Source organism: Podarcis cretensis (assembly GCF_951804945.1).
Source record: "Podarcis cretensis genome assembly, chromosome: 5".
Lineage (NCBI taxonomy): Eukaryota > Metazoa > Chordata > Lepidosauria > Squamata > Lacertidae > Podarcis > Podarcis cretensis.
This window is the reverse complement of record NC_137174.1, coordinates 37,314,335-37,338,619: the sequence shown is the minus strand read 5'-3', so window position 1 is coordinate 37,338,619 and position 24,285 is coordinate 37,314,335. Positions and strand designations below refer to the sequence as shown.

Genomic DNA, 24,285 nt, shown 5'->3' with positions numbered 1-24,285 from the left:
GGCATAACGCTGGTGGTGTGGATTTAGTGCCACAATGATCCAAGATCCCACTCAATGGAACTTTATTTTGATATTTATTTTTTTTTGTCAGTGTGAAGTCGTTATGGTAGCTAGTGTGATGTGAGTTGAAGCCAGAGAACACTTTCATTCAAAGCCTTTTACAAATGAGACAATTTTTCAGATGAACCAAAGAATTCTTTTTATAGCACAAAATAAATTAGATAGAAAACAAAAGTGCAACAAGATGCCTCTTACTGTAGGCTGCACAACAGATGTTACAACATGAATATATTTATTGCTTTCAGAAAGGAGCAATTCAGGGCTAACAAGCAAAGGAGTTCTACAACTTGCCCAATTTGATATTTATTTATAGGATTTTAGCCAACTAGGCCAGAAGCATATTGCAGCATATGGACCGTACAAGATGTGGTTTCCATCAGCAGCTTACAATGGTGCTGTGAACATCGATATTAGCGTTAAAAGCAGCCTTTGAAGCATCATCTCCATTATTAAAATGAGTACGTAACATGTAATATAATTAATGACAGGGTTATAAATGGCTACTAATCTGATTGCCCATGGCAAGTATGAATCACCTCCAGGCATGCTAGAAAAGGAACATTCGCTAAATTTGAGGAGTTTTGGTTCATTCATTCTTCCTTAATCCATCTACTAACATAGGAAGTTGTGGATAAGTGGACTAGTGCAAATTTGTGTGGGCTAGTACTAGTTGTACATTCCCTCCCCCCCCCCCAGGCTGATTAATAACACATTTCTTCAGCCAAGTTTATATTATGTGCACATGCTGCTGTGTCTTTTACTGGTATTACCTTCTGATACAGATCAAAACTACAAAACGACAAGCAGCCACCAAAAATATTGATCATAATAGAATGCAACATCTACACCTTGCCTTAGATAGAATTAATGTCAGCCACTGTTTCTCAGACAGGCATGTGTTTTGCAGGCTGCAATCCAGCTCAGGAAAAGTAACTGGAGGTCACATTAAAAGACATTAACCAATTCTCTGGCATAGTGGTTGAGAACTAAGAATTCTCAGGGAAAACAGACAAAACAATAAAGATTATCAACTGGAGTTAAAGCATTCAGGAGTGAAAGTGGAAGCTTTGGGTCAGCCACATGAGTTCAGATATACTATACAGTATTTCCATCAAAGAGATTATACGCAACGTCATGGAATTCTGCTATTCTAAAGGGATTCAGGTCAGGCAACATCTCAGAATTACAGTTATCAGAATCTGACCACAAGCCTGAGTTCCAGGGTTGTTGACGTCCACCTTCATTCTACAGCATAGGTAGTTTATTTCCCAGTGATTGGCCCAAAAAGATAGATTAAAAAAGGACTAAATTCCAGCTACTGCACAATTTCCAATGGCTAACTCTAGTCTTATAGCTTAAGCACCTTCCCCTGCTCAATTCTTTTCAGACAGCAACCCCCCTTGCATTAGTCATTCAAGAATTGCAGCTGAAACCTTTTCTGTGTTCCAACAGCAGTTTCCTAGGGAACAGCTTTTCAAAATATGCAGGTATACAACCCACCTGCACTGGAAAAATATATATTTGGATCATTTCTTTGTCCCCGCCCCCACTCCAGTTCACTGAACTACTGACTGGATATGAGAACGGGTTTTATAACCTGGTTGCCAAGCAGCCAGCCTTTTATTGGGCCAAGAGGTAAAATGGTCTTCTGTCAGGATTGGGGGCTAAATAGCCAGCTGACTTCAGAGCTTGCCAACCTCTACTCATCATGACCCACCAGCTTCTCTCTTTACCACCTTGCCCTGAGTCCAAGATCTGTCCTAACTCACAAGGAGTTTTGTTTGTTTGTTTGTTTTGGTCTTGGCCTTGGCCTTGGCCTTACTTGGCCAGACTGTCAAGGATATGTGGGAAAGATTAAAGTGCATACCAGTGAGCAATGGAAGCAGACTGAGGTGCTCTGTTCCCCTAGTATAGTAAGCCCACTTTTAAAACAAAATGGACTTTTTGTGGTTAGGAAAGAGACCAGGAAGTACATTGAAAAGTCTGAGATGAACAGATGACTAACAGGTAGATGACTAACAAGCAAAGTAGGACGAATGCAGACAAATCACTACGAATGTTCAGTGAAGACCAGATATAATCTAACTGCTGTGGGATGAATGCTCAATAAAGAGATCATCTGGAGGGGCCCTCTGTCTCCTGGCTCACCACTTTTGATACCCAAAGCTCACATTCCTATTATAAGCTGCAGACAGAAAGTACCGTAAGCAGCCAGTGATACATCAATCTGGAGTGTGACTGTCACAGTTAATACAGAACTTTGTTATAATATGATGACAAAGGTAGGAATGCTGTAAGGCAGAAGGAAGCTAATATTGATGATGGAAACACAGCACCAATGCACATTCTGCTTTCAGGTAGATTTAATGAAAGACTCTGTGGCATACTCAAGACATACTTAGCTAAGTCCAGATATAAAACGTGCTTAGCCCAGTTGTAACTATTCAGCTATGTACAGAATGAACATGCCACAAATGCAAAGGAAATCCATTTTAGCAGAAACCTAAAAATATTTAGGCGATCCCCTAAGAGGCAGCATTTACCCCCCCTCCAAAACAAAACATAGATATCAGATAACAGATAACAGAGTAAATATTTACAAGTGCATTTCCTTTACAAAAATACATTTATTCCTAAGTAGGATAGACTGTCATTAATAATGACCTGGATTTTTTTTTCACTTCAATTTGAATGATTCATAAGCTAAACTTTACAACCACAAAAAGGTTTATTATGTTACCACTTTTGACACAGAAAAAGAAAAGGCTTAAAATAGTTCATACCTGAAAAGAAAATTAACAATGGGATATTATGCAATTAGTTCTCTACATACTTCAAGAGCTGTTAGAGTACCGATTCAACCACCAACTACATACAAATAAATTTAGAAGAACAACAGCTAATGTCTCTCTTCTCTGGTCCCTACCACTTGTTGTGATTCTCAAGGCAGTTTATTTTAGACTTGGTGGTGCTCATTGATGCAAATCGGTTGCTGTGCCTACAGATCTTCCAACAAAATGCCATCCCATATCCTCCTCCCCACCCCCCAATTTAATACAGACTTACTGTTTCTGCGGGGGTTTTCTTTACTTATCAGATTTTCTGCGAAAACAGTAAATCCAGATTAAAAGGGAAAATATCACGGGATGACATTTTGATAAGGATGTTGTGTGGACACTGCACAGAACTTGCATACATGACCAGCACTATATCCACAATAAACTGCCAGGTGGAAGCAGCTCACATCTCATGCAAGGACACTTACAGTCCATCCTATGCAGGCTGACCTGCATAGTCAGTCCTACAAAGTTCTGGGGGTGCTCACACCCAAGTAAGTGTGTACAGGAATACAGCCCTCAAGAAGTTACCTGGGTTATTATTTTTTAATGCCACACAGTTTCTCTTTTCAATGGCTGACTGTAATGTGGTAGGCTAATCTATGCATTTTTATTTTCTAGTCTAGAAAGCAAATAAAATTTTGTGGACAAGTTCTTTTTAAAAAGTTAAAACTACTTTGAAAAGATGTATCAAAATGGACTATGTTGTGTATAATGCATAACACAGTGTTGCCTTATTTGCTAACCCACAGGACAGACATGATTGAAAGCAATGTTCTTTGCTAAAACAAACAAAAATACTACAAATGGATGTTGATACCTTGTCACATACTCCAGGCCTATTCTTTCTGCCTAAGGATTATGTAACTAAACCTCAAAGCTATTTTAAAAGCCTGAATGAAATTAGTTTGATCAGTATTTTGTGCTTTGCAGATTTACAAGATCAACAGGGCACAGAGTTTTTGGTTCATAGGCCAGGTATAGAAGAGCCACCAGCACTGAAGCAAAAGCCTTTGTACCTTTTCGTAAGTGAGCATTTCTCAGGACCAATTTTAAAGCAACAGAGACCTCCAGGCACTCTCCATCATCTAAGATCATCATTAAATGTGAACCCCTTGCCAATAAAATAAAATAAAACAAATGCAGTTCTAGGAGGTAAATTCCATTCATAGGGGAAATAAGCCCGTGTTTTTGTGTCATCTTTTACAAAGATAACTAAGCATTCTGGGAATATTTCCTGGTCTCTCTCTTAAATTACTAATCCTGCTTGCTTATCACTCATTGACCTTGGGAAATACGTATAAAGCAGAAATGCCCTTCTCTTCTTATCACACACTGCTCTGCATAAAAGATGCTACAAGAAAAGCAGAGTGTCACTTAGCACATTCAGCCTAACACTTAACTTCGGCAAGAGTCAACAACAGCCATGAAAATGTATACTTTTTATTTCAGTTGTCCAGAAGCAGCACACACGTCTATCCTAAACTGTAGAAGAGGACCTTTCCCATGCAATTTTTAAAGTAGTTTTGTGCAAACAACTTAAATAAGCATTTTAATCTGGGAAAACTGGGGATTTTAATTTAGGAAAACTGTGTGTGTTAACACTACATAGTTTATTCTAATTTAACAGTATTGCATTATATAGGCATTTGAGATTGGATGCCAGCGAAGAAGAAAAAGAAAGTACCGGTAAATCATTTGGCATGAAACCTTCAATGAATACACATTACTAACTAGTTGAAATTTCGTTCAAGGGAAGAGAAACCAGGCAGAACCTTTATTTCTGTGCAAGAGATAAATCTAAACCTGTAGCATTGCTTCAATCCTGCAAATCAATCTACATATGTAACCTCATGTCTTATCCTATAGGGATCCCTATATGCCCTAAGCTTGTATACTATTTCCTGCTTACTTGCGGGCACAGCAGTGTTACAATTCTTTGGGCTGGGCATGCAAAACAGTAGTTTCAAATGCCCAGGGTGAGATTAAAAGCTTTCCATTTCTTCCGTGAAAGGAAAATGCCAGCCTGCACATGGGAAACAGCTTCAATGTCCATGGAGCAATTCTCTTTCACAGAACAGAAGAAGCTGGCCAGACTATTTGCCCATCAAGCCCAGTATTGTCCACTCTGTTCTCTCAGCCGCTCTCCAGGAAGCAGTCTTTTCTATCCTAATTTTAACTGAAGATATCATTTGAGACCTTCCGCATGTAAATCATGTGCTTTATTGATGAGGTATGAACTCTTCCAATAGAAAACATGCCTTGGAATGAGAATCCTCAGCACATACTAGGCTTATAGGAAGTAAGCAAACAGTGAAGCCATTGTCAGGTTTGATTTTATTTTTTTTTACCCCCAGTCAGTTTGGCTATGGATATGTCTGTGTGCACTATCTTCATTTATGCAATGTTTCTCTGACACAGGAAGCCTGTGATCACGCTCTATTAATATTTCATATTTAATTTGTTCTTGGTACACCGTTTATATATTTTTAGGAGTGATCAGATGAACAAACAGGTAGAATCGTCAGTGAACTAAGAAGTTAGAAAGTTCTATAGAAGACGACTGCACTTGGTGGTCCTTCCTACAATTACCCAACCAACTCTGTAGAGGCACTATACAGCTGAACCAGAAATGCAATGGTATAAGCCACAAAGAGGTTACATGTGCAAGAAACATTTTAAGGCTCTTAGCGTTTCACAGCTCACAAGTCTGTCTTGGATTTCCATGCTTTTTTTTCAAGTGGAAAATATTTGCTCCCATTAATCAAGGTTACGCTATTAAAAATAAAATGAAAATAAATAAAAAAGAAGATGAACTAGATGTTGGTTCCCAGCCCTAAACGTCTGAGATGCTACTGCAATTGATGTAGAAAATATTTGTAGCCAGACCTCAAATTCTAGTTTTTATATGGCCCTTTCTCTACGGAGAATAGCAAATTTTCTGCCAGTGTACAACATAATTACACAAGGTTTATAATTGTTAGATTTCTGAGGATTTGGACAAAACATGTTTAAAGGAAGCATACTATTAAAATAGATTACTTTGAGAATGTATTTTAAGTCAGTCGGAATGAAGTTTTGAAACATTACATTTACCTCCATGAATCAAAGGAAGGATTTAACAGCTCATTTTCCACAGGAAACCAAAAAATAGTTCAGAAATAAGTTGCACATACTCCATTTGTGAAAATAAGAAAGTATTTTGTTTGTGGGAATGTGGGAATTTTTAACAATGCTCAAGTTGGCAGAACACTGATGAAGAAAATAAATCAATATTTGTTGCTATTGGAGGTCTTTCAGATCTTAAATGGCAACAATTTCAGTAACTTAAGTAAAGCCACTATGCATACAACGGATCTGCACTGACAGATTTTTCAGGGCATCCAAAGATGTTACCTAAAAAAGCTGAAGACTATGGTGTATGCATCTCTTTCCAAGCTTTTGGGTTACATATGGGGAACACTTTGGGGAAAAGCGGTGACTCCCATATCCTCTCCATGGCAAAGTATACACATTCTGGATCTGCACCCAAAGGAAGATGCAGGAGCTACTGCTTTGGGTGTCATCCAGGACTATGCAAACAGATACACAAATCAACTCAATAACTTTCTCCTCCCCTTGCCCTTCCAGGTAATGTCCAAAATCATTCTAGTGAAACACAGTGCAAAGGGGGAATTTGCCACATCCTAAAATACTAACCTATACACAGAAGTAGGCTTATATAATGTAATTAGATCCACTGCTAGATGTTACCTGGCTAAGATCTGGCTAAGATCCAGATAACTAGTTCCAAGAGCTTAAAGAAGCTGCGGACTCGTCCTTCTCAAGCAGCAGCCTCACATACAGTGAAACAACTGCTTTGGAAACTGAAGTGAATTAGAAAATCAGTTTTTGATATGGCATGAGTGGCAGGCCAAACTGTTGAAAGGGGGAGAACGTTAGGCAGGTGCAAGCTCTCTGCACCCAAAATAGGAGTGAATGCAAGTGGTACTTCTGCACCATGCCCAGAGCATTTAACAGGTGATAGTTATTGACACTGTCATCAAGTATAAGTTAGAGGAAGCCAGCGTGGGCTTTAGTCCAGCCACTCCTTTTTCCTCCCATCTGCTGTGTTGTGCCTGACACTCCTGATCATGTTGTGGGGCACAGAAATGGCAGCCTACAGTTATTTCACCATCTACGTCCTACTTTTACATGCTAGGGCTGTGGTATTTGTACTGCCACATTTTCCTGAAGTGAATTAATTACATCATAGCATCCGAAAGTGAATGTAGTTACTTGTAGTGTGCCGTTCACTCTACAAATAACTCTGTTTATTAAAACTTGTACAGATCATTCAGCTGTATTGTTTTGGCTTTTAACTGTGCAAAAGTAATGGAAGACAGGAAACAAAATAACAATATGTTACTAGCTTTGTAATGATATCCATAAACAAAACACAACATTTTTAAAAGAGGAAGAATGCACATGCGATACCTAAGGCAGCCATTAGTATTTTTGTAACACTACCGCTTGTCAGGGGAAACCTCCCCCCTCCCTCGAACAGTCAGTGGGTTTTGGTCAGGTAGCTTTGTCAATCATGTTAAATCTGCTTCTGTTTCAGGTGTTACAACCAGTTCTACTATAGCTTTTAGATTCCAGATAACCCAAAAATGTGGTTGAAATGCCATTAACATTTTACAACATGTCAATGTGTTACTGAATATACTAAAATAATACAGACATATATTTAGGTGCAGTGGACCTAATCTAGCACACTTAAGACCACAAATTTCAAAACTACCTCTTTCCCACATTGTTGCCTTCAAGGAAATCTGAAAAAGGAAGCCTGCAATGGCAACAGTTTCAAAAAAATACCTAACACTTTTTATATTACAGTTTATGACACTTCCTGTTTCTTCTTTTATTTAAAAAAATATTATGTAATAGACTTTTAAAAAGACAAAATAACCTTACCTGCTGCATGTTTACAGATTTGCTATTTCTGCAATTTAAAACTCTAGGTTAAGTTATATACACTGCTGAAAGGATATGAGACATTATACCATTTCAATTCAATACAAACTGTCGCATTTAACTTCTCTGACACAAAATCTAAAATTTCAAATTCTGCAAAGGGACTGCTGTATACTAACGAGTAAGCTACCTGGACCTATGGGGAACTGAATGAGAAAACGTTAGTGGCACAACAACCACATTTCTAAAACATGTATTATATACAAAAAATAAAAATAAAAAATGTAAAGGCATATTTAACCTTTGTATACAGTACTTTCAAACAACATTTTTCAGTAAGATAGTTAATGTGGAAAAAAACAAACAAACAGCAACACCACATGTGAAAGAGCCGATGGCCATCTCTGCCGATGTAATCAATGTTATGGACCAAGGAAGGTTTCTAACAGGCAAAGCAAGTATTCCAGAGATTCAGACTATACATTTAACTATTTGGCTATGACTCGCAAACTCTGATGTCACAAACATCTTATGAATGTTTCAGTAGAAGAATGGCACTTGGATTATGCTAACGGGGGGGAAGATAGTTGATCAGCTGAAGAAAAAGTCCGTATCTGCATGCTGGAATTCTGATCTTGTTTTCCCACCCCCCCTCCAAATCCAGGCACGTCCATTCATTGTGCAATCTGTCGATGGGTAAATATAGTGCAGGTTTTATCTCAGTGGGATCTGGCCCTTTGGTCTAACCGAAGTCAATTCTGGGTCGATACTGGAGTACCATGGGGTAAGACTAGAACCACAATGAAAACAGAACAAACAATGGCAGCATGTAGACATAAGCACATATGCAGTAGAATTATTTAAAACGTATCAAAATAGTTTACTCATCAACTTATACACATTAAAGAAGCAAAACGAAAAGGAGGGGCTCTGTATATTAAAACAACAAGAGTTGGGCTAGCTCTTCCCATGTCATGTCAGACTGCCTTGGAGATGAGCTGAAGTATTTCTCCCCAAATCAGACAATACATTGCCTAATTTCTGGACCAATCTGAACCCATTATTTCCCTCTGTATAGCCTTTCAAAGCAGCCCCTATGCAAATGTCATCTCCAGTCTGTTTATTCAGGCCTGCTTTGAAGCAGTGAACCTGGCAAATCTGCTGCTGGGAGCCTTACTGGGCTTCATCACATGTTCCAGAAAGCAGGAGGAAGCTAAATACTCTGAGGGCCCTTGTGCCACTCACTATAGTTCAGCTTAACATAAGTGAAGGCAAAATTGGTGGGAGGACCATCATGTATGCCACCCTGGATAAAACTCTCCTTCCTTTACAGCACAAGTAATTTTACTGCACAAAAATAAAATTTCTCAATTATTCTAATGCTATTCCTAAATTGCTTTGAAATCTTAGGCTGAAATCCCATGAAGTCCTAAGCAGCTAAATAAACTATTAACATAAATTAAACTATCAAACACCATCTTGGGTGGTGAAAGGCAGCCCGGCTCACCTGTAGGGCAGGGTGAAGCAGCTACCTTGGGTGGTAAAAATCCCTGAGGCAGCGCCCTCAAGATTTCTGGTGAGATCTTGCAAGACTACAGGGAAATCTCAACAGAAATCAGTGCTGGTGCCAACACTACTTCTCTTCTAGCAGCAGAGGGGGTGGGGCGGGCAGTGCAGTAGCAGCACTTTCCCTTTTGCCTCTGGCAGCAACGGGATGTGCTGGCCCTGTTTTCAGGCATTTCAGGGATCATCCCATTGCTGCATGAGAATGCAGCTTTAGTTACATATAACGTAACTTGAGCAAGCAGGGCTATAGGAGGGCAAATCACCTTGTGACATTTTGGCCTATCGTTTTGGCTTATTATTTTACAAAAAGCTAAGGAATTGGATTATTTTATCAGAAGTTTGATTATCATCTCACCACTGAACACTCTCTCTCTCTCTCTCTATATATATATATATATACAGGTGTTTGTTCTTTTCCCAGTTATCTTAATGAAACACGGCTATGAACCATTCACTCCTAGTCTCCACGTATCCTAACAATTAAAAGTGTTTAAATCATGCACAAACAATTAAACAGCATCAGATTGAGTCACCAAGGCTTCTGGTACTGGAAGCATCAACAACCACAGCAGATAGAGGGGCTAAATACTACCTTCTAACTCCCATCTATGTGGTAGCCAGTCAACACCAAGTGCCAGCAGTACAGGGAGAAGCCAGCCTTCAATTGTTATAACATATCTCTGAAGTTTTCTTAGGATACTTACATTTATATATCTATGAGCAAAGGAATCCTAATTCTGGCCCGGGGTCAGTGGGGTAAACAGAATGGCAGAGCCACCTCAATGTTCTTTAACTTACAATGGCCAGGGCAGGAGTTAGGGGCAGTGACATTCACTTCTTTCCCTTTTGTTGGGCTGCACCAGCTGCAGCTTGGCACAACAGACTGGGTCTCTCTTCAGGAGCTGGACTGGCTTAGGATCCAGCAGATCCATAGCTGCAGCAGGGGCTTCTGTGGTGGGGGAGCTCCCTGCACCCCCATAGGAAGAGGCCAATGGGTGGGAATGCCCACTGGATTCTAAGGTCCTATAGCAGTGCTAATCAGGACTTAGGACTATAGCCTTAGTGTCACTGTTTTATACTATTTCTATCTTTGATATGTGCCTTGGGTATGCAAACAGAAAAGTAGGATATAAATTTCACAAACAAATTAATGAATAAATATTATTACATGCATTAAAAAAAATTAATCTGCATGACCTTCTGAAAGCACCTGAGGCTTATGACCTGCAAGGCTAATTTTGGTCTTGGGAGACTTTCTTATATGGAATTAAAAGGACACCCGCCACCCATTGGGCTCCATTAACAATGGTTGTGTTAATGTCATCTTAATGACTATAATGTGTACAGTCGGGAGTGCCTCTTACCTGATAAAAAGAGCCATCCTGTGAGCAGACTTGCGAAGATGAGCAGTTCTGACACCGAAACTGCGAAGGAGACGAGTTTCTGATCAGATAAGAGGCATCCACAACTGGACATGGATTATCAGTCATCTCATTTATAATTCTGTTTCACATTTGAGAATTTAATTATTTTACAATTAAGACAGGTATTGCATTGCTATCAGAGATTAACAGCAAAACGTATAACTTGTACTGGACCAATTTTATTAGTAGGCATATTTATTTTATAATCAAAAGAACTAGAAAGGGAGCAAGGTGAAAATTACTAGGGACTAATCTGAAGACCCCATGGTACAAGGGGAATAAAAAGTGCTTCTGCTTACACACTCCATTGTTCCCTCTCCCTGCCTCCTGGTCTACAGCTTCCCCACTCTTTCAGAATTGCCTACAGAGAGTTGGGAGTGTTCCTGAAGGATCCTCAACTCTTTTCAGGATTTGTGCAGCAAAGGGTGCAGATGCAATGAGAGGGAATTAGGAACTTTCTCCTTGAATGAGTGAAAGTGCTTTCCACTTAACTTGGAGGGCTTAAGGCACAAACTGGAATAAAAAAAAAGGATACCTAAGGCTATAAGATATACAAATTGTTTCTTAGTTGTGACTAGCATTCACTTAGAATGGAAAATATATAATCCCCCCACCCATTATTTTATATTCAGTAGATGAATAGGGTTGTATACAACACTGTGTGAGTGCACGATAAGCTCATGCAATGGACCTTTCCCTTCCTCTGCTCCCCCCAAAAAAGCATCTCCTTGGTGCAAGTTTTTCTAATCTGATACTGTGCATCCCTCCCCTCCACTTATGCAGCTATTTACAGCTCCATAAGGGGCTGTAGGGGCACTGCAAGGAAAAGAGAAAGGGAAAGATGTATTGTGCAAGCTCCTATCTGCTCATACTAAGCATTAAACTAGTATAAGCCATGTTTTAAAAGTCCTACTAGTTTAAAGGACGATTTCTATCTACGTAAATGATTGCAAAACATAACCAGGGATTAAAAAAATTAAATTATCTTTTTGAAGTCATCACTTTTAGCAATGCAAGTCAATTCCTTTCCAAATCTGAAAGTCCTTAAATATTCTTGCATTTAATCATTTCTCAGCCTGTCTGAGTCATTGCTCAGAATAATATAATAATGGTACTAATGGTACCCATGTCAAGTGCTCATCTTTTTGAAATGGTACTTTGTGAGGATGCTGCTACTCCTGAGGCAGCTAACTACTAGATCTCTTTATGATAAATGTTCAAGCACCCTCCCAATTTCCCCAGATCTATTTCTCTTTTGTTTTTTGTAACCACTTGGCACCAAGCAGCTTTGTTTTCTGTACTTTCCACTGACAAATGCATTCCTAGGCTGCAAGGCCCCCTTCTCCCTGGACTCCATGACTTAATTTCCCAGCTTAGTTCCCAGCAAGAAGTGGCTACTGCCAGCTGGTTTCTTTGTTTACACTCTGTGCCAAAGCAGCCAAGGTGGTGCTGGTTTGGAATAACCATCAGTTATCATGCCACTGTATCATAAAATTTGGGAAATCATGGACTATTGGAAGCCAGCAATGCATTTTAAAATAGTTATTAATAAGTCCTGTTGAGGCTTTTAAACATAAATTTAGAAACTTAAGATAGCAAATAAGCTATACATACACAAAAGAAATTATTAGAGTTAAGTTATTTCTAATTTTATTTACATTTTCGCCTCGTAGTCTCCATCTTGTCATGTAGATGAATTCCATAGTGTGATCTTTCCCCATGATCTCCCCATTGCATAGTACATCCAGCTTAGAAAGAAAAGGAAAAGGGAAGTACTGTAAATCACAAAATAACCTTAAGAGTAAAAAACACCAACATAAAAACGCCAATTTCCTTTAAATTATTGCAATGTTTCCTAAAACTGATTAGTATATAAGAGGAAATGATAGGGAGTATAAACGAGAACACATTATTCTACTGCAACATAATGATATTGATCATTGTTTAACTGAACAAAATACAAACAAAATGGCCCTGATACAGAAATATCTTTTTACAAGTCCACATGTATTTTTCACTTTCACTCCAGACAGAAGACCCAGCATCTATACATGCCACCTACAATGAGACAAACTAGAAAAGCAGCTTGGATTGCGGCACATCAAACTGCAGTGTTTTTAAACCATGATTTACTTGGAAGTCCATTTGATTCCATTATCAGATTAAAAGGTAAAGGGACCCCTGACCATTAGGTCCAGTTGTGACCGACTCTGAGGTTGCAGTGCTCATCTTGCTTTATTGGCCGAGGGAGCCGGCGTACAGCTTCTGGGTCATGTGGCCAGCATGACTAAGCAGCTTCTGGCAAACCAGAACAGCGCACGGAAACACTGTTTACCTTCCCGTCTGAGCGGTACCTATTTATCTACTTGCACTTTGACTTGCACACCTGCGTCCCTATTATCAGATTAGTAAAGAGCTTTTAGCGATCATAGGAAAGCTACATGATTGTGATTTTTTAAAAAGTAAGGTGGAGAATGTACAAATAAATTTGCATATGCTGCTGGGGGGGGGGAGGGAGGGGCAGCCAGTCTGATCATAAAGGAAGGTAAAGAATTATTTAGCTTACAAGTACAGGAAACTGCCTTATACCAAGCTACCGTATTTGTCCATCTGGTCCACCATGGGCAGCTTAAATATGCAACAGTTCTCCACAGTTTTAGGCCAAGGTCTTCCACGTGATCTTAGAAAAACTAACTGGAGATGGCAGAAACTGAACTTGGAACTTAATGAATGCAGTCATGTGCTGTATCCAGAGTGCTATGTTCCCTCTTCAAATCACTATTTATGGCCAAAAATGCCAATGTTTAATTTGTTGGCATTTATGGTTATAGAACCTGCCTTACTCCTACAGCTGCTTTCACCAGTTAGAGCTGAAGGCTGGATTATTAATGTCTCATTGTCTGAGTGAGACAAAACTTCCTGTTTCATTGTAATAACACCCATCTATATCTCAGAGTTAGGAACAAATACCATTTCAGATGAAGTAACACTTTCACTGAGGAAATGTTTATGCAGTTAGTAGCATTTTTCACTGGGGTCACATTAATGCTGATTTCTCAGTGAATAATAATCCTCAGTAAAAGATAGGCTTTACCCTCGATTATGACACTAAAACTGCAATCCCATGTACACTTACACTGGAGTACACTGAACTCAGTGTGACCGACATCTCAGTAAATTTGGAAAGGGTTGGCTTATTGATATTGCAGTGCATGTTTGACATTAAAGCCAAACAATATTTGTACATCTAAAGCCTGACATGATATGTCCATTTAACTTAATCACAGGAAGGAGTGTAAAATATTTGGCTTGTCGTCTATCATACCTCATAAGAACTTGGAAGCTTTAATTTTAAGCTTAGAAACTTCTTGATGGTCCCTACAGTAACTCGCGTAGAACACCGTATGAATTTCTTCATCAGTCCCTAAAGGAAAGAAGACAAAAAAACTGTGAATTTGAATACACATTTCAGTTTTTGCTGGGTTCCAAAATGAAACCCAATGAAAAACAGACAAACCTGCCTGATCATTCATAGCATGAGAAAGTACTACAGCTAAGTGGTAGAACACATTTAGAATTTGGAAGCCTTAGGTTAGCTTCATTTGACAAACTTTCAGCGACAACACAAATGATACTCTACTTAGCATTTTTGTTATAGCAGTGTTGTTGTAGGGCAGCATGTTATAAAGGCACGCTCACAGGTGTAACAGAACTTTTATACATAGAACACTTTCCTTGTGAGATGCAATTGGCACCCACTCTTTTAACCTTTCAACAGCAGCTGAAAACCTGGTTATTTGCCCAGGCTCTTAGTGGACTTCATTGTTAGTACTGATGTTTATTTTAGTTGGCTGGTTTTAACTACTCTATTTTTAGTACTTGTATAATGTGTCTCAATTTGTTTTAATTTGCAGTTAAATGGAATGGCATTTGCAATGAAGGGCAGGTAAGAAATGTTTTAAATAAAACACTGACATTTGAAGACCAAACAATACATCTGCCTATATTTTCAGCTGCCGCTATATGGGAAAGTACAGGGACGCGGGTGGCGCTGTGGGTAAAACCTCAGTGCCTAGGACTTGCTGATCGTTTGGTCGGCGGTTCGAATCCCCACGGCGGGGTGAGCTCCCGTCTTTCGGTCCCAGCTCCTGCCCACCTAGCAGTTCGAAAGCACCCCTAAGTGCAAGTAGATCAATAGGTACCGCTTTATAGCAGGAAGGTAAACGGTGTCTCCGGACAGCGCTGGCTCCCGGCCTCTTAAGTGAGATGAGCGCACAACGCTAGAGTCGGACACGACTGGCCCGTACGGGCAGGGGTACCTTTACCTTTACCTTATATGGGAAAGTAGCAGGCTGATTTCAAGTGGAGAAGTGGCAATAGGCAACAGGGTGCTGAAACTTCCCCTTCCTGTTTTATGTATTCTAACAAGACTCGGTGACTGAAAATGAACCCACGGGGGTGGAGGGCAACCTGGGTACAGGTGTTCCAAAGCAGGGGAAGGGTTCAGCCTTCCTATAGTTTTGAAAAAGAATATTATAGGTTTGTGGGTCAGTCTAGATGATACCCTGGGTCCCTCCAAGCCTGTGCTCCTGTATCAAGGAGGCTTTAAATCTACTAGAAAAGGTAGCTGAACTGGCCAGAGCAGTTCTTTTGTCAAGGTCACTGTCCCTGGCACCTTAAAGAATGATCTCTGTTGCCATAGAGACAAATGGATGGGCTCCCCCCGCCACCTCACCTGGCTGGATGCCTTGCCATCCTAGGATGCAGAAGAATAGGCCAAGGATGTGATGCTGATGCTGGAAGCTGGAGACACAGAAGCATATTTGCTCTGTGCTGGACTCAGAGTGGTGACTTGGAGCTTCCCTGGCTTTGGGCGTCCCTTGGGGAAGCAAGATCTGTTTGGGTGTTAACTATGTATTCTAAAGACAGCACAGTCTCTACTGACCTTCATCCCAAGGAAAGTGAACCCTGGGTAAATGCAGGCACCCTTGGCACCTCTCACTGCTCATGAAATAGAGGTTGCACACAACGATATAGTTGCAGGAAATTAGAATCTTCAACTGTCAACAAACCTACGTTGTTTACAGCATGAAGATAAAAAAGGTTCATATACTGCTCAACTTATTTAAGAAACAAAAATATTATCAAAACTCACTTTTACTACATTATCCCCGGACTGCCCATTGTTACGTAAACAATCCAGACAAATAGCAATCTGTGGGTCACTCCTGTGATAGTCTTTATCATCTTGATTTTCATCTCCATCTTCATCATCTTTGGGATCTTCAGATTTTGGATTTTCTTCTGCATAAATAAAATGAAATAAAACATATGATTTACACATATTCCACAACCTTCAAACAAACGGACTAAGAATGAAATCCACAGCATGCTTACTAAGCAGTAAGTTGTACTAAAACCAGTGAAGCATAACTCAATGTGGTGGCGCTGAGTGTTCCTTCTTTGTGTGGTGGCAGTTGCACATGCAGTCATGAATAGGTCTATTTTATCTATTCTGCTGTTCAATATCTTCACAAGACTGCTATGGGAGGTTTTTTGGGTTTGGGAGGGAGGTGCCATCAGTATGCTGATGACAATAACACCCAATTCTATTTCTCTTTTTTCAAATAGCAGATTACAGATTTTGACAAAAAAACAAAAGCCCAAATCCTTTCCTTATGTATGCCCATGTGAAACATTTCAGATGCACAAGAATGCTCCTAGGAGGTATAACTGGATAAAAAAACATTAGAAACAGCATAACATATATTCTCTATATGCACAGCTATGTAGACAACCAACTGTAGAAGCTAAGCATTTTACTGTATGATGTGTATAAATAAGCCATGTAACTAATAGCTGCAAGAGTTAACTCCAAGGGAAAAAGCAACAGCTGAACATACAGGTATAGTTTTGCGAGCACTGACTCTCATGCAGCTTTTGACGCCTGAAATTAAAATACACTGGATCTTATCAAAATGTTACTTTTAAAAAATCAAGGATGTAATTACCATCTCCATTTTCTTGAGGTTTGTTTTTCTTCCAGAATTCAGTCTCACGGTATAGTTCCTCTAGTTCACAACAAAAAAAGGAGCATGATATTTCAGTTCAGTTATGCTGGACTATCAACAGGATTGCAAAGAAAAGAAAGCAAGCAACCAAATGAAGAGGGGGAAACTTACGTTCTCGAAGCCCTGGGACCAACTTAAATATAATTTCCTCTAATGTGTTATCCAGCCTGAAGAGAGATAAAAAGAAAGAAAACAAGTCTTTTGACGTCTTTAAAAAAGTTATCTTTTTTTTTTTAGCTAGCTGATAACAAATTTTATGAGCATGCATTGTAGAACTTGAAAGGAAACGAGGAAGAAAACCTTCAGAACACTGTGTTTGGCAGCAATTATTTAAGCCACAAATTTCCCAAACAACTATACTGAGATATTTAAACACTGTCTGTGATCCCAAAGTACCTTCCTACGGAGAAGACTAGCCACAGAATGCCTGGCCTTGCCTCCTTCTAATCAACCTCTGCTGGAAATTCTACCACTAGTTGCAATTGTATTGAGAATGTATGGAGCAAAAAAAATTTGACAGACAAATAGAAAAGAATGTAGGGGGAATAGAGTACCATTTTTTTCTTTGTCCACTAAATGTATCAAAATCTTTTCTCTGGTATGTGTGTGTATATCGGGGGGAGGCATCTAGATATTACAGTTTTCAGAAGAAAGAACTCCAGAGAAGAAAAGTATAAAAATCCTCTATGTCCTCAGAGAGAGAAGCCGCTATGACAGTAATTTGTGCAAAGCAAAAACTACACACAACAGTAAAATGTGTAGTTTGGGCCCATTGTCCCATAATGCTAAAGGGACTTTATTTGCCCCTTTAAAATTTGTCTGCAAACTTCCCCTAAAAATAACATGGTCACAGTCCTGTAATTTAGGTTTAGGCTGTTCAGCCTCCCCGCCTAACAGCTGATGTATGTGGTAGCACAGCAGCTGTCACCAGTTTTCCCCACTCCTCCAGCCCCCAGCCAGAAGCAGTACTTTTGATCTGGGTTGAAGAGAGAGTGGCAGAAAGGGCATTTAAAGGGTGTTTAGAAGGTGCTCCCCACTTATGTGATTTTCACTTGTGTGCATGGGGTGCCGGAATGTAACCCCTGCGTAAGTAGGGAATTAAAGGGATGCAGGGTCATATGAGAAACTTCAGGATTGGTCCCTGTGAGCAGCTAATTGATCTAATGGACAGACTTTCCCCTCAAACAGATCAGATTGCAAAACTCTTCTGGAAAAAGATAATCCATAAAAATCTACTGACTCTCCTGTCCAATTACCAGTACAGAGCCAATAAACCAGTTTTGTCCTAAGCCAAACCACAGAGAGACAAGTTGCATTAACTGCCATTGATATGAACTGGATAGTATTCATGCTCAGTTACTAATATTATATACATTTTATTACAGTTTTGATGTACTTGTGCTGAAATGGGATTTCTAATAAACGTTAGAAGTGAAGGTAGTCATGAAATATAACAAAATGAGGACACAGCAGATATTTCACCTATACTGTCTGTGAGCACAGTTTTGCAACTGTACTAACAGATGAGCACAGAACAATTTCAATGCTGGTTCAAGCCATTAGTTCTGCCTCACCTGCTTCCTTCTCTGCTGCTGCCACCACCTCATGCAACTGGAAAGAAATAAAAATAATTCCCTGCAACTGAGTGCCTGAGGTGAAAGCATCTCAGATACAGTGGCTTCAGAAGAAACTTGTGTAACAGATTATAAGGGAATTGAAATCATTCAAAAGAGGCTCCCTGTAGGTAGCTATTCATGACCCAAGTCATTCACTTTCTCCTGCCAGAGAAGAAGTGGAGGTAGCAGCAGTACTGACCAAGGGAGAAGGCTGTTGGTGTGATCCAGCATATATGTCTTTTTCCACAGTTTCTTACTACTCTACATACAGTAATGCTACCTTGCAACTTAGCATAAGAATAGTTCTGGAAATCTGGGCTTCCTGTTCTTTAGCAACAGAAGATAGTTCTGTGCATCTCTTTAACAATCTGTAAAATCTAGGACATGGATCCTGTTGCAGTTAAACTGTGTTGCAACTCAACCATTGAAACCAACAAAACACATTATATATCCACCTTCCAGTATGACCACTTGGTTTGGGGAGGTTTTTTTCTTTTTCTTTTTACATCTTAACCTCTTCTCCCAGTACAGAAGTATCCCCTAATAGTCATATTTGAAAAGTAAGATAAATTGCTCATCACATTTTTGCCTCCTTAACAATGCAAAGATTCTGGTTTGCAGAGCTCAGTTGGGGAAGAAAGAAGGTGAAAAACCCTGCAGATTCAGCAAAAGAAAAAGGGAGCAAAGAAGCAGAAACAGCCATGATCTCCTGGCATTATTTTCCCAAGGATATTTCTCTACTTGCTTCCCCATTACAAACAGGCACCTCATTTTCTTCCAAGCCCATGATTACGTAGTCTAATCTCCCTACATGTTAGTTTTCTGTATGCTCTCCTACCCTATCCCTAATCTCAAGGACATTTAAGGTTCTTGCAATTTTTTTTGTTTAAAAGGTCATTTGTGTGCACCAGTTAGTTGTTGTTTTTTTAAGAAAGAAACTGAACTGATATGTCATTGAACTGCACTGCAAAAAAGACAATTATTCTGCACTGCAAGAAGCAGAGGAGCAGGCAGGCAGGTAAGGTAAAAAGACATGATTACACACACTATTATCATGGGATTGCATCCTGGTCTATCTGAAAGCTTGGAGCATTACTGCCACTCAGCATAGATGCAATAATGAGTTGTATGGACCAATGGTCAGACTCGGTATGGCAGCTTTCTATATTTCTATAAATCATGGCAAAAGGCAATTTAAGACAAACTCTCTCCACTGAAATAATTTGTATTTAATATGCTCTTACCGTAACATTTCTAATGGATTGGTCTCATGAACTTGATTGCCACATCTGGGACAGTCATTGCTTTCTTCGAAGTGCTGCACAATACAACTCTTACAAACTACAAAATCAAGTAAGAAATAGGTATTAGACAAAAATGTAAATTGGATGATTTCTGAATGCTATCATTTAAAAGAGCATGCCCACACCTATCACAAGTACATCCCAAGTTCCTTCCTGCCTTCTTCATATAATGTTGGGATTTTCTTTTCAGCACACCTGGTAAAATCTGCTGACTTCTCTAAACTGATTTGCATGTGCCAAGCTGCTCTCAAAATTCAAATCAGAGCAGCTAGGAGCTCCATGTGCACAGATCATGCAAGGAGATTCAGATAGGCTGCAGAGCTCTCTTTTAATGTAAACTGAAGTGATTCTTTTCAAAATAACTTAAAAATTTAAAGCCAGGACAGGTAACTGAGACTCCCCAGATGTTGTTGAACTACAGCTCCCACCATTGCAGGCCATTGGCCACAGTCCCAACATCTGGAGGGCCACAGGTTACCCACCACTGATTTAAAGTAACAATCAAGATTTATCATACCCATTTAGGGAAAAGACAAAGCAAAGCTTCTGGATTTGGGGAAGAGACAGATTTATGTTGCACGTGTGCCTGCATTATTTATTTAAATATTTTAATTCAGCATTTTTTCTTCCATCAAGGCAGCCAACAGCAACATTAAGGAAAACCCCCCACAGTATCTGAACTTCTGTGTCCCTTCAGTGGATACCACCAGGTGTAAAGGGGAGAAATAAGTCTCCAAATACTTGCAGTAGACATGTACAGGGAAGTTGCCATTGGCTTTAACTTCCAGGTACATGTCCACCATGGCCCAGTTTGGACATCATGCTAAACCATGGTTTAGTGTGATGTTCACAAGCTGAAATAAGCCCTGGACTTCTCCCATGTACCTGGGAGTAGAACTCTGCTAATGTTTACTTTCAGTTTCTTCTAATCTTAGTTTATAGTCACCTGTGAACTAGATATTGTGAGTTATAACAAACAAATTTCCAACAAGCCCACTTCAAAGCATGGCTTCCAAAGCCTTTTTTCCCTTTTAACTGATCAGTCAGCTATAATCATGAGTCTTGGTTTGCATACAACAATAGACAGAGATCAGGGGGAAACTGAAAATAAATGTGTTTGGTCATTCTCCCACCCATACTGGATGGGAGAACATGAGGCTTGCTCATGTTAGTTCTGCATGTGATGCTAAACTAGGTATGTGGAACCTGTGTCAGTCTACATGTTAATTCTCCCTTCATTCCTGACCATTAGCCGTTCTGGGCAGGGCTGATAGGACTCTGAATCCAACATGTGGACTACAGATTATCCACCACTGATTCAGCATGACATATGAATGTGATGCATGTACATTTATATATACACAAACCCCTTTAATATTTATTACACTTATCCATCACTCTTTCTCCAAGGAGCTCAAAGAGGCTAACATATGATTCCCAAACAGTTTTCCATCCAGGCATTCTATAGGATTAGAACTGTTTAGCTTTAACAGTAGAAGTGAATGATGCACCTGCAGAACACTTTATTTACACTTTTTTTTTTACTGTGACAAACACTGGTATACATGTGGCAAAATATGCTTACACATGAAGATGACCTAGAATGTAAATCAAGACACTACTTAATTCTTTCTGAGTGGAGGCCTCATTCATAAATGCAAGAATGAAAAGTTTATGGGTGCTACCTATTAATTTGTAGGACCATTAGGACCATTTTATTAAAACTACCCATCAAGGGAATTTAAACCTTGTACAGGATTGGCCTGTCAGTCCCACTTCATGACATTTTTGTTTTTAGCAAAAACTTCAGCAGTTTCTTGGCTTGTCAAAATGTAACTACTGAACAAAGTTCTTTAAAACAATTTTTTTTTTTTTTTGCTTCTTTTAAGTTGACGGCACAGGTAGATCTAAGAAAAAATATAGAATCCAAACTATGTCAACCTCCAAAAAGAACACAGTATCCTGGTATTCTGTGACACTTTTGTTACAGGCATAGCTCAACTATTTAAACTTCCTTCAACTCTTTGAAATTTTTGGTATTAAGGAATAACTGTGATATATTCTGTAAGTGATACTGTTTGAATATTTGAAGTGTATGCTATGAATACTATAATGGTGTATATTATGCAATAGTATAATGATGCATAAACTTTTATGTCTTGGTTTTAAAATTATGTTGTGTAGTGGCTGGAGTGTGGGACTAGGATCAGTGAGATCCAGGTTCAAAACCCCACTCAGCCACGAAACACTGAGTGACCTTGGCCCAGTCACTATCTCATAGTCTTGTTGTGTGAGGATAAAATGGAGAACCATGCAGGTTGCCTTGAGCTCCTTGGGGGAAAGGCAGGGCATAAATCTAGTAAATAAGATAAAATAAATAATTGGAGCAAAGACCATTTTGTTCCAAAGATAGATGCCTCACATAATCCTACTTACAAGTATGGAGGCACTCAGTTACTGTCGTTGGTTTGATAAGATATCCTTTACAGATACAACAGGTGATATGGGGATTGAAATCTTTCACAAAGTGCTTCCTCTGGGTAGCCATTCGTGGCACAGGCTGCGGCAATAAAATGGTTTGGACCCGATCCGTGAATCTGGAAGGCGAAGGTGGCAGGATCACAGGAGCCGGTGAGCTGCCCTGCGCAGCTGGACTTCTCCAGGCATTTGATCAAAATCCAAGGGTCCTCAGGGGGTCACGATTCCTAACCTCTGCTTCTTTTTGGAGTTAGACATCTTTGAGCCCTGTAGCACACACAAAAAACGAAAAATAAAACCCAGGAAATGGAAGTCTGACAACAGAGATGATCCCGCAGCCACACCGCAAACACAAAAGATGTTTGAACTGCCTGCAACATTTGCATGCTCGTTGAAGTTAGTAAGGAAAAGCAGGAGGTAGGGAGCGCCTAAGAGCTCCCTAAGAAATGCCTGCAACATTTGCATGCTCGTTGAAGTTAGTAAGGAAAAGCAGGAGGTAGGGAGCGCCTAAGAGCTTGTGATAAGAACTCAGAGGTACAAGAGAAACCTCGAAGCTGGCAGCAGGCTTGTCTCTCCCCTGAGAAGCTGAGGGAGGGGGCTGCTCAGTTGAAGGAGGAAACATGTTCCTTCCAACAGTCAAGCCCCTTCCATAAACGGGGTTAGCAGGCGAGTTTGTTTCTTCCTTACTTATTTTAAAAAGCTATTTACTCTCTCTTTCTCTCTCTCTCTCCCCCCCCCCCCGCAATTTATGGTCTCACAGCTTGGTCCCGGTCCCAGGGCTGCCCCTCGGAATCCCCCTCTCTTTTAAGACACCCGACGCCCCGCAGGTGCTCCCCGCTCCGGCCCGCTCGCCTGCCGGCGAAAGAGAAAGGGAAAGAGCAGGCGCGCCCGGCCTGCGTCTGACTGAGGCCGACGGGACGGCCCCAAAGCGAGCCTTCCTCCGTCGCCTGGGCCACGCCGTCGCTGCGCGCGCACGACGTCCTCTCAACCAGGGCTCACCTGCCGCCTCCTTCAGCCCTGAAGCAGAAACGGAGCGCGCCTGAGCACGTGCAGAGTGCTTTTCCTTCCGCGCTGACCAAGAACCACTTGAACCGCAGCGCGTGCGCGGTTGCCCAAGCCCGGCTTCCTTTGGCTCAGAAGCCCGGAGGCAAAAACACAACACTTGCATTGTCAGCAAGACTGCTCAACACCGGTCTTCAGAGAAGCCAACTCCTAGGGGCCGGGTTCCTTCGACCCCCTTAAAATATTTGTGGGCGTTGTACCCCCAAAGTTGATGGGCATTGCCCCCTTAAAATATTTGTGGGCGTTGCACCCCCAAAGTTGATGGGCATTGCCATTCAAATGTGGGGTGTGTGCAGAACAGGGCTTAACTGCCCCCCCCATATTTTACTCAATTTGGCATCCCTGCCAGTCTTCATTTGATTGGTATGAGGCAGGTCAGAGATCAGGTTTGCAGATAGCCTTGAACCCTGGCATCTCTCCTTTGCTCTGCCTTTAGAAAAAGTCACAAGGTATTACTTTCCCGTTAACCGCATCCAGCAACTGTTGACAGAAAAACACTCCCGTGAGCACCTGTAGAATGGAGCGAGGATGCTAGTGGCTTGGTAGGCGCTGCTGCTCTCAGATATGTGGGGCAGAGCCTAGAGATAGCTCGTGTTGTCGCCCCCCCCCAAAAGTATTAGAGAAAGAGTCCCCTTTCATTCTAGATCACATTGCTATACTCTTCAACTGCACCTGTCTGAACAAGAGTCCAAGTAGCACAAACTAGAAGTTGCCATCTCCACACTGTAACAAATCACACTTCACTGGCTTTTCCCTCCAGGCAAAGCACCTTCTGAAGGGCATCCCTTGCAGTGGAGAAGCATCCCTTTCCCTGCCAAATTATTCAAGAAGGTGAATACTGGGAGGACAGCAACTTCCCTCCTCACTCCCAAGAGAGAATGAATGGGCTTTTTGTGGCAATAAAATATGGA

General features: G+C 40.5%; 1 protein-coding gene across 3 annotated transcripts; it reads right to left on the bottom strand.

Annotated features, from left to right (window-relative positions):
• Positions 1 to 275: 275 nt before the first annotated feature.
• PCGF5 (polycomb group ring finger 5) lies at positions 276 to 22,579 on the bottom strand. 3 transcript variants are annotated; one of them, XM_079976486.1, is made up of 9 exons: positions 22,271 to 22,579; positions 19,775 to 19,871; positions 17,026 to 17,081; positions 16,855 to 16,914; positions 15,999 to 16,147; positions 14,169 to 14,267; positions 12,502 to 12,591; positions 10,784 to 10,843; positions 276 to 8,643 (listed from the first exon to the last, which is right to left on the bottom strand). In XM_079976486.1, exons 1-9 carry the CDS (start codon positions 22,380 to 22,382, stop codon positions 8,596 to 8,598), a joined length of 771 nt encoding a protein of 256 aa, XP_079832612.1. In that variant the 5' UTR covers positions 22,383 to 22,579; the 3' UTR covers positions 276 to 8,595. The 3 variants fall into 3 exon arrangements, with proteins under 3 accessions (XP_079832612.1, XP_079832613.1, XP_079832614.1); XM_079976487.1 differs by lacking the exon at positions 10,784 to 10,843; XM_079976488.1 differs by lacking the exon at positions 276 to 8,643 and having other exon boundaries at positions 10,802 to 10,922.
• Positions 22,580 to 24,285: the final 1,706 nt, after the last annotated feature.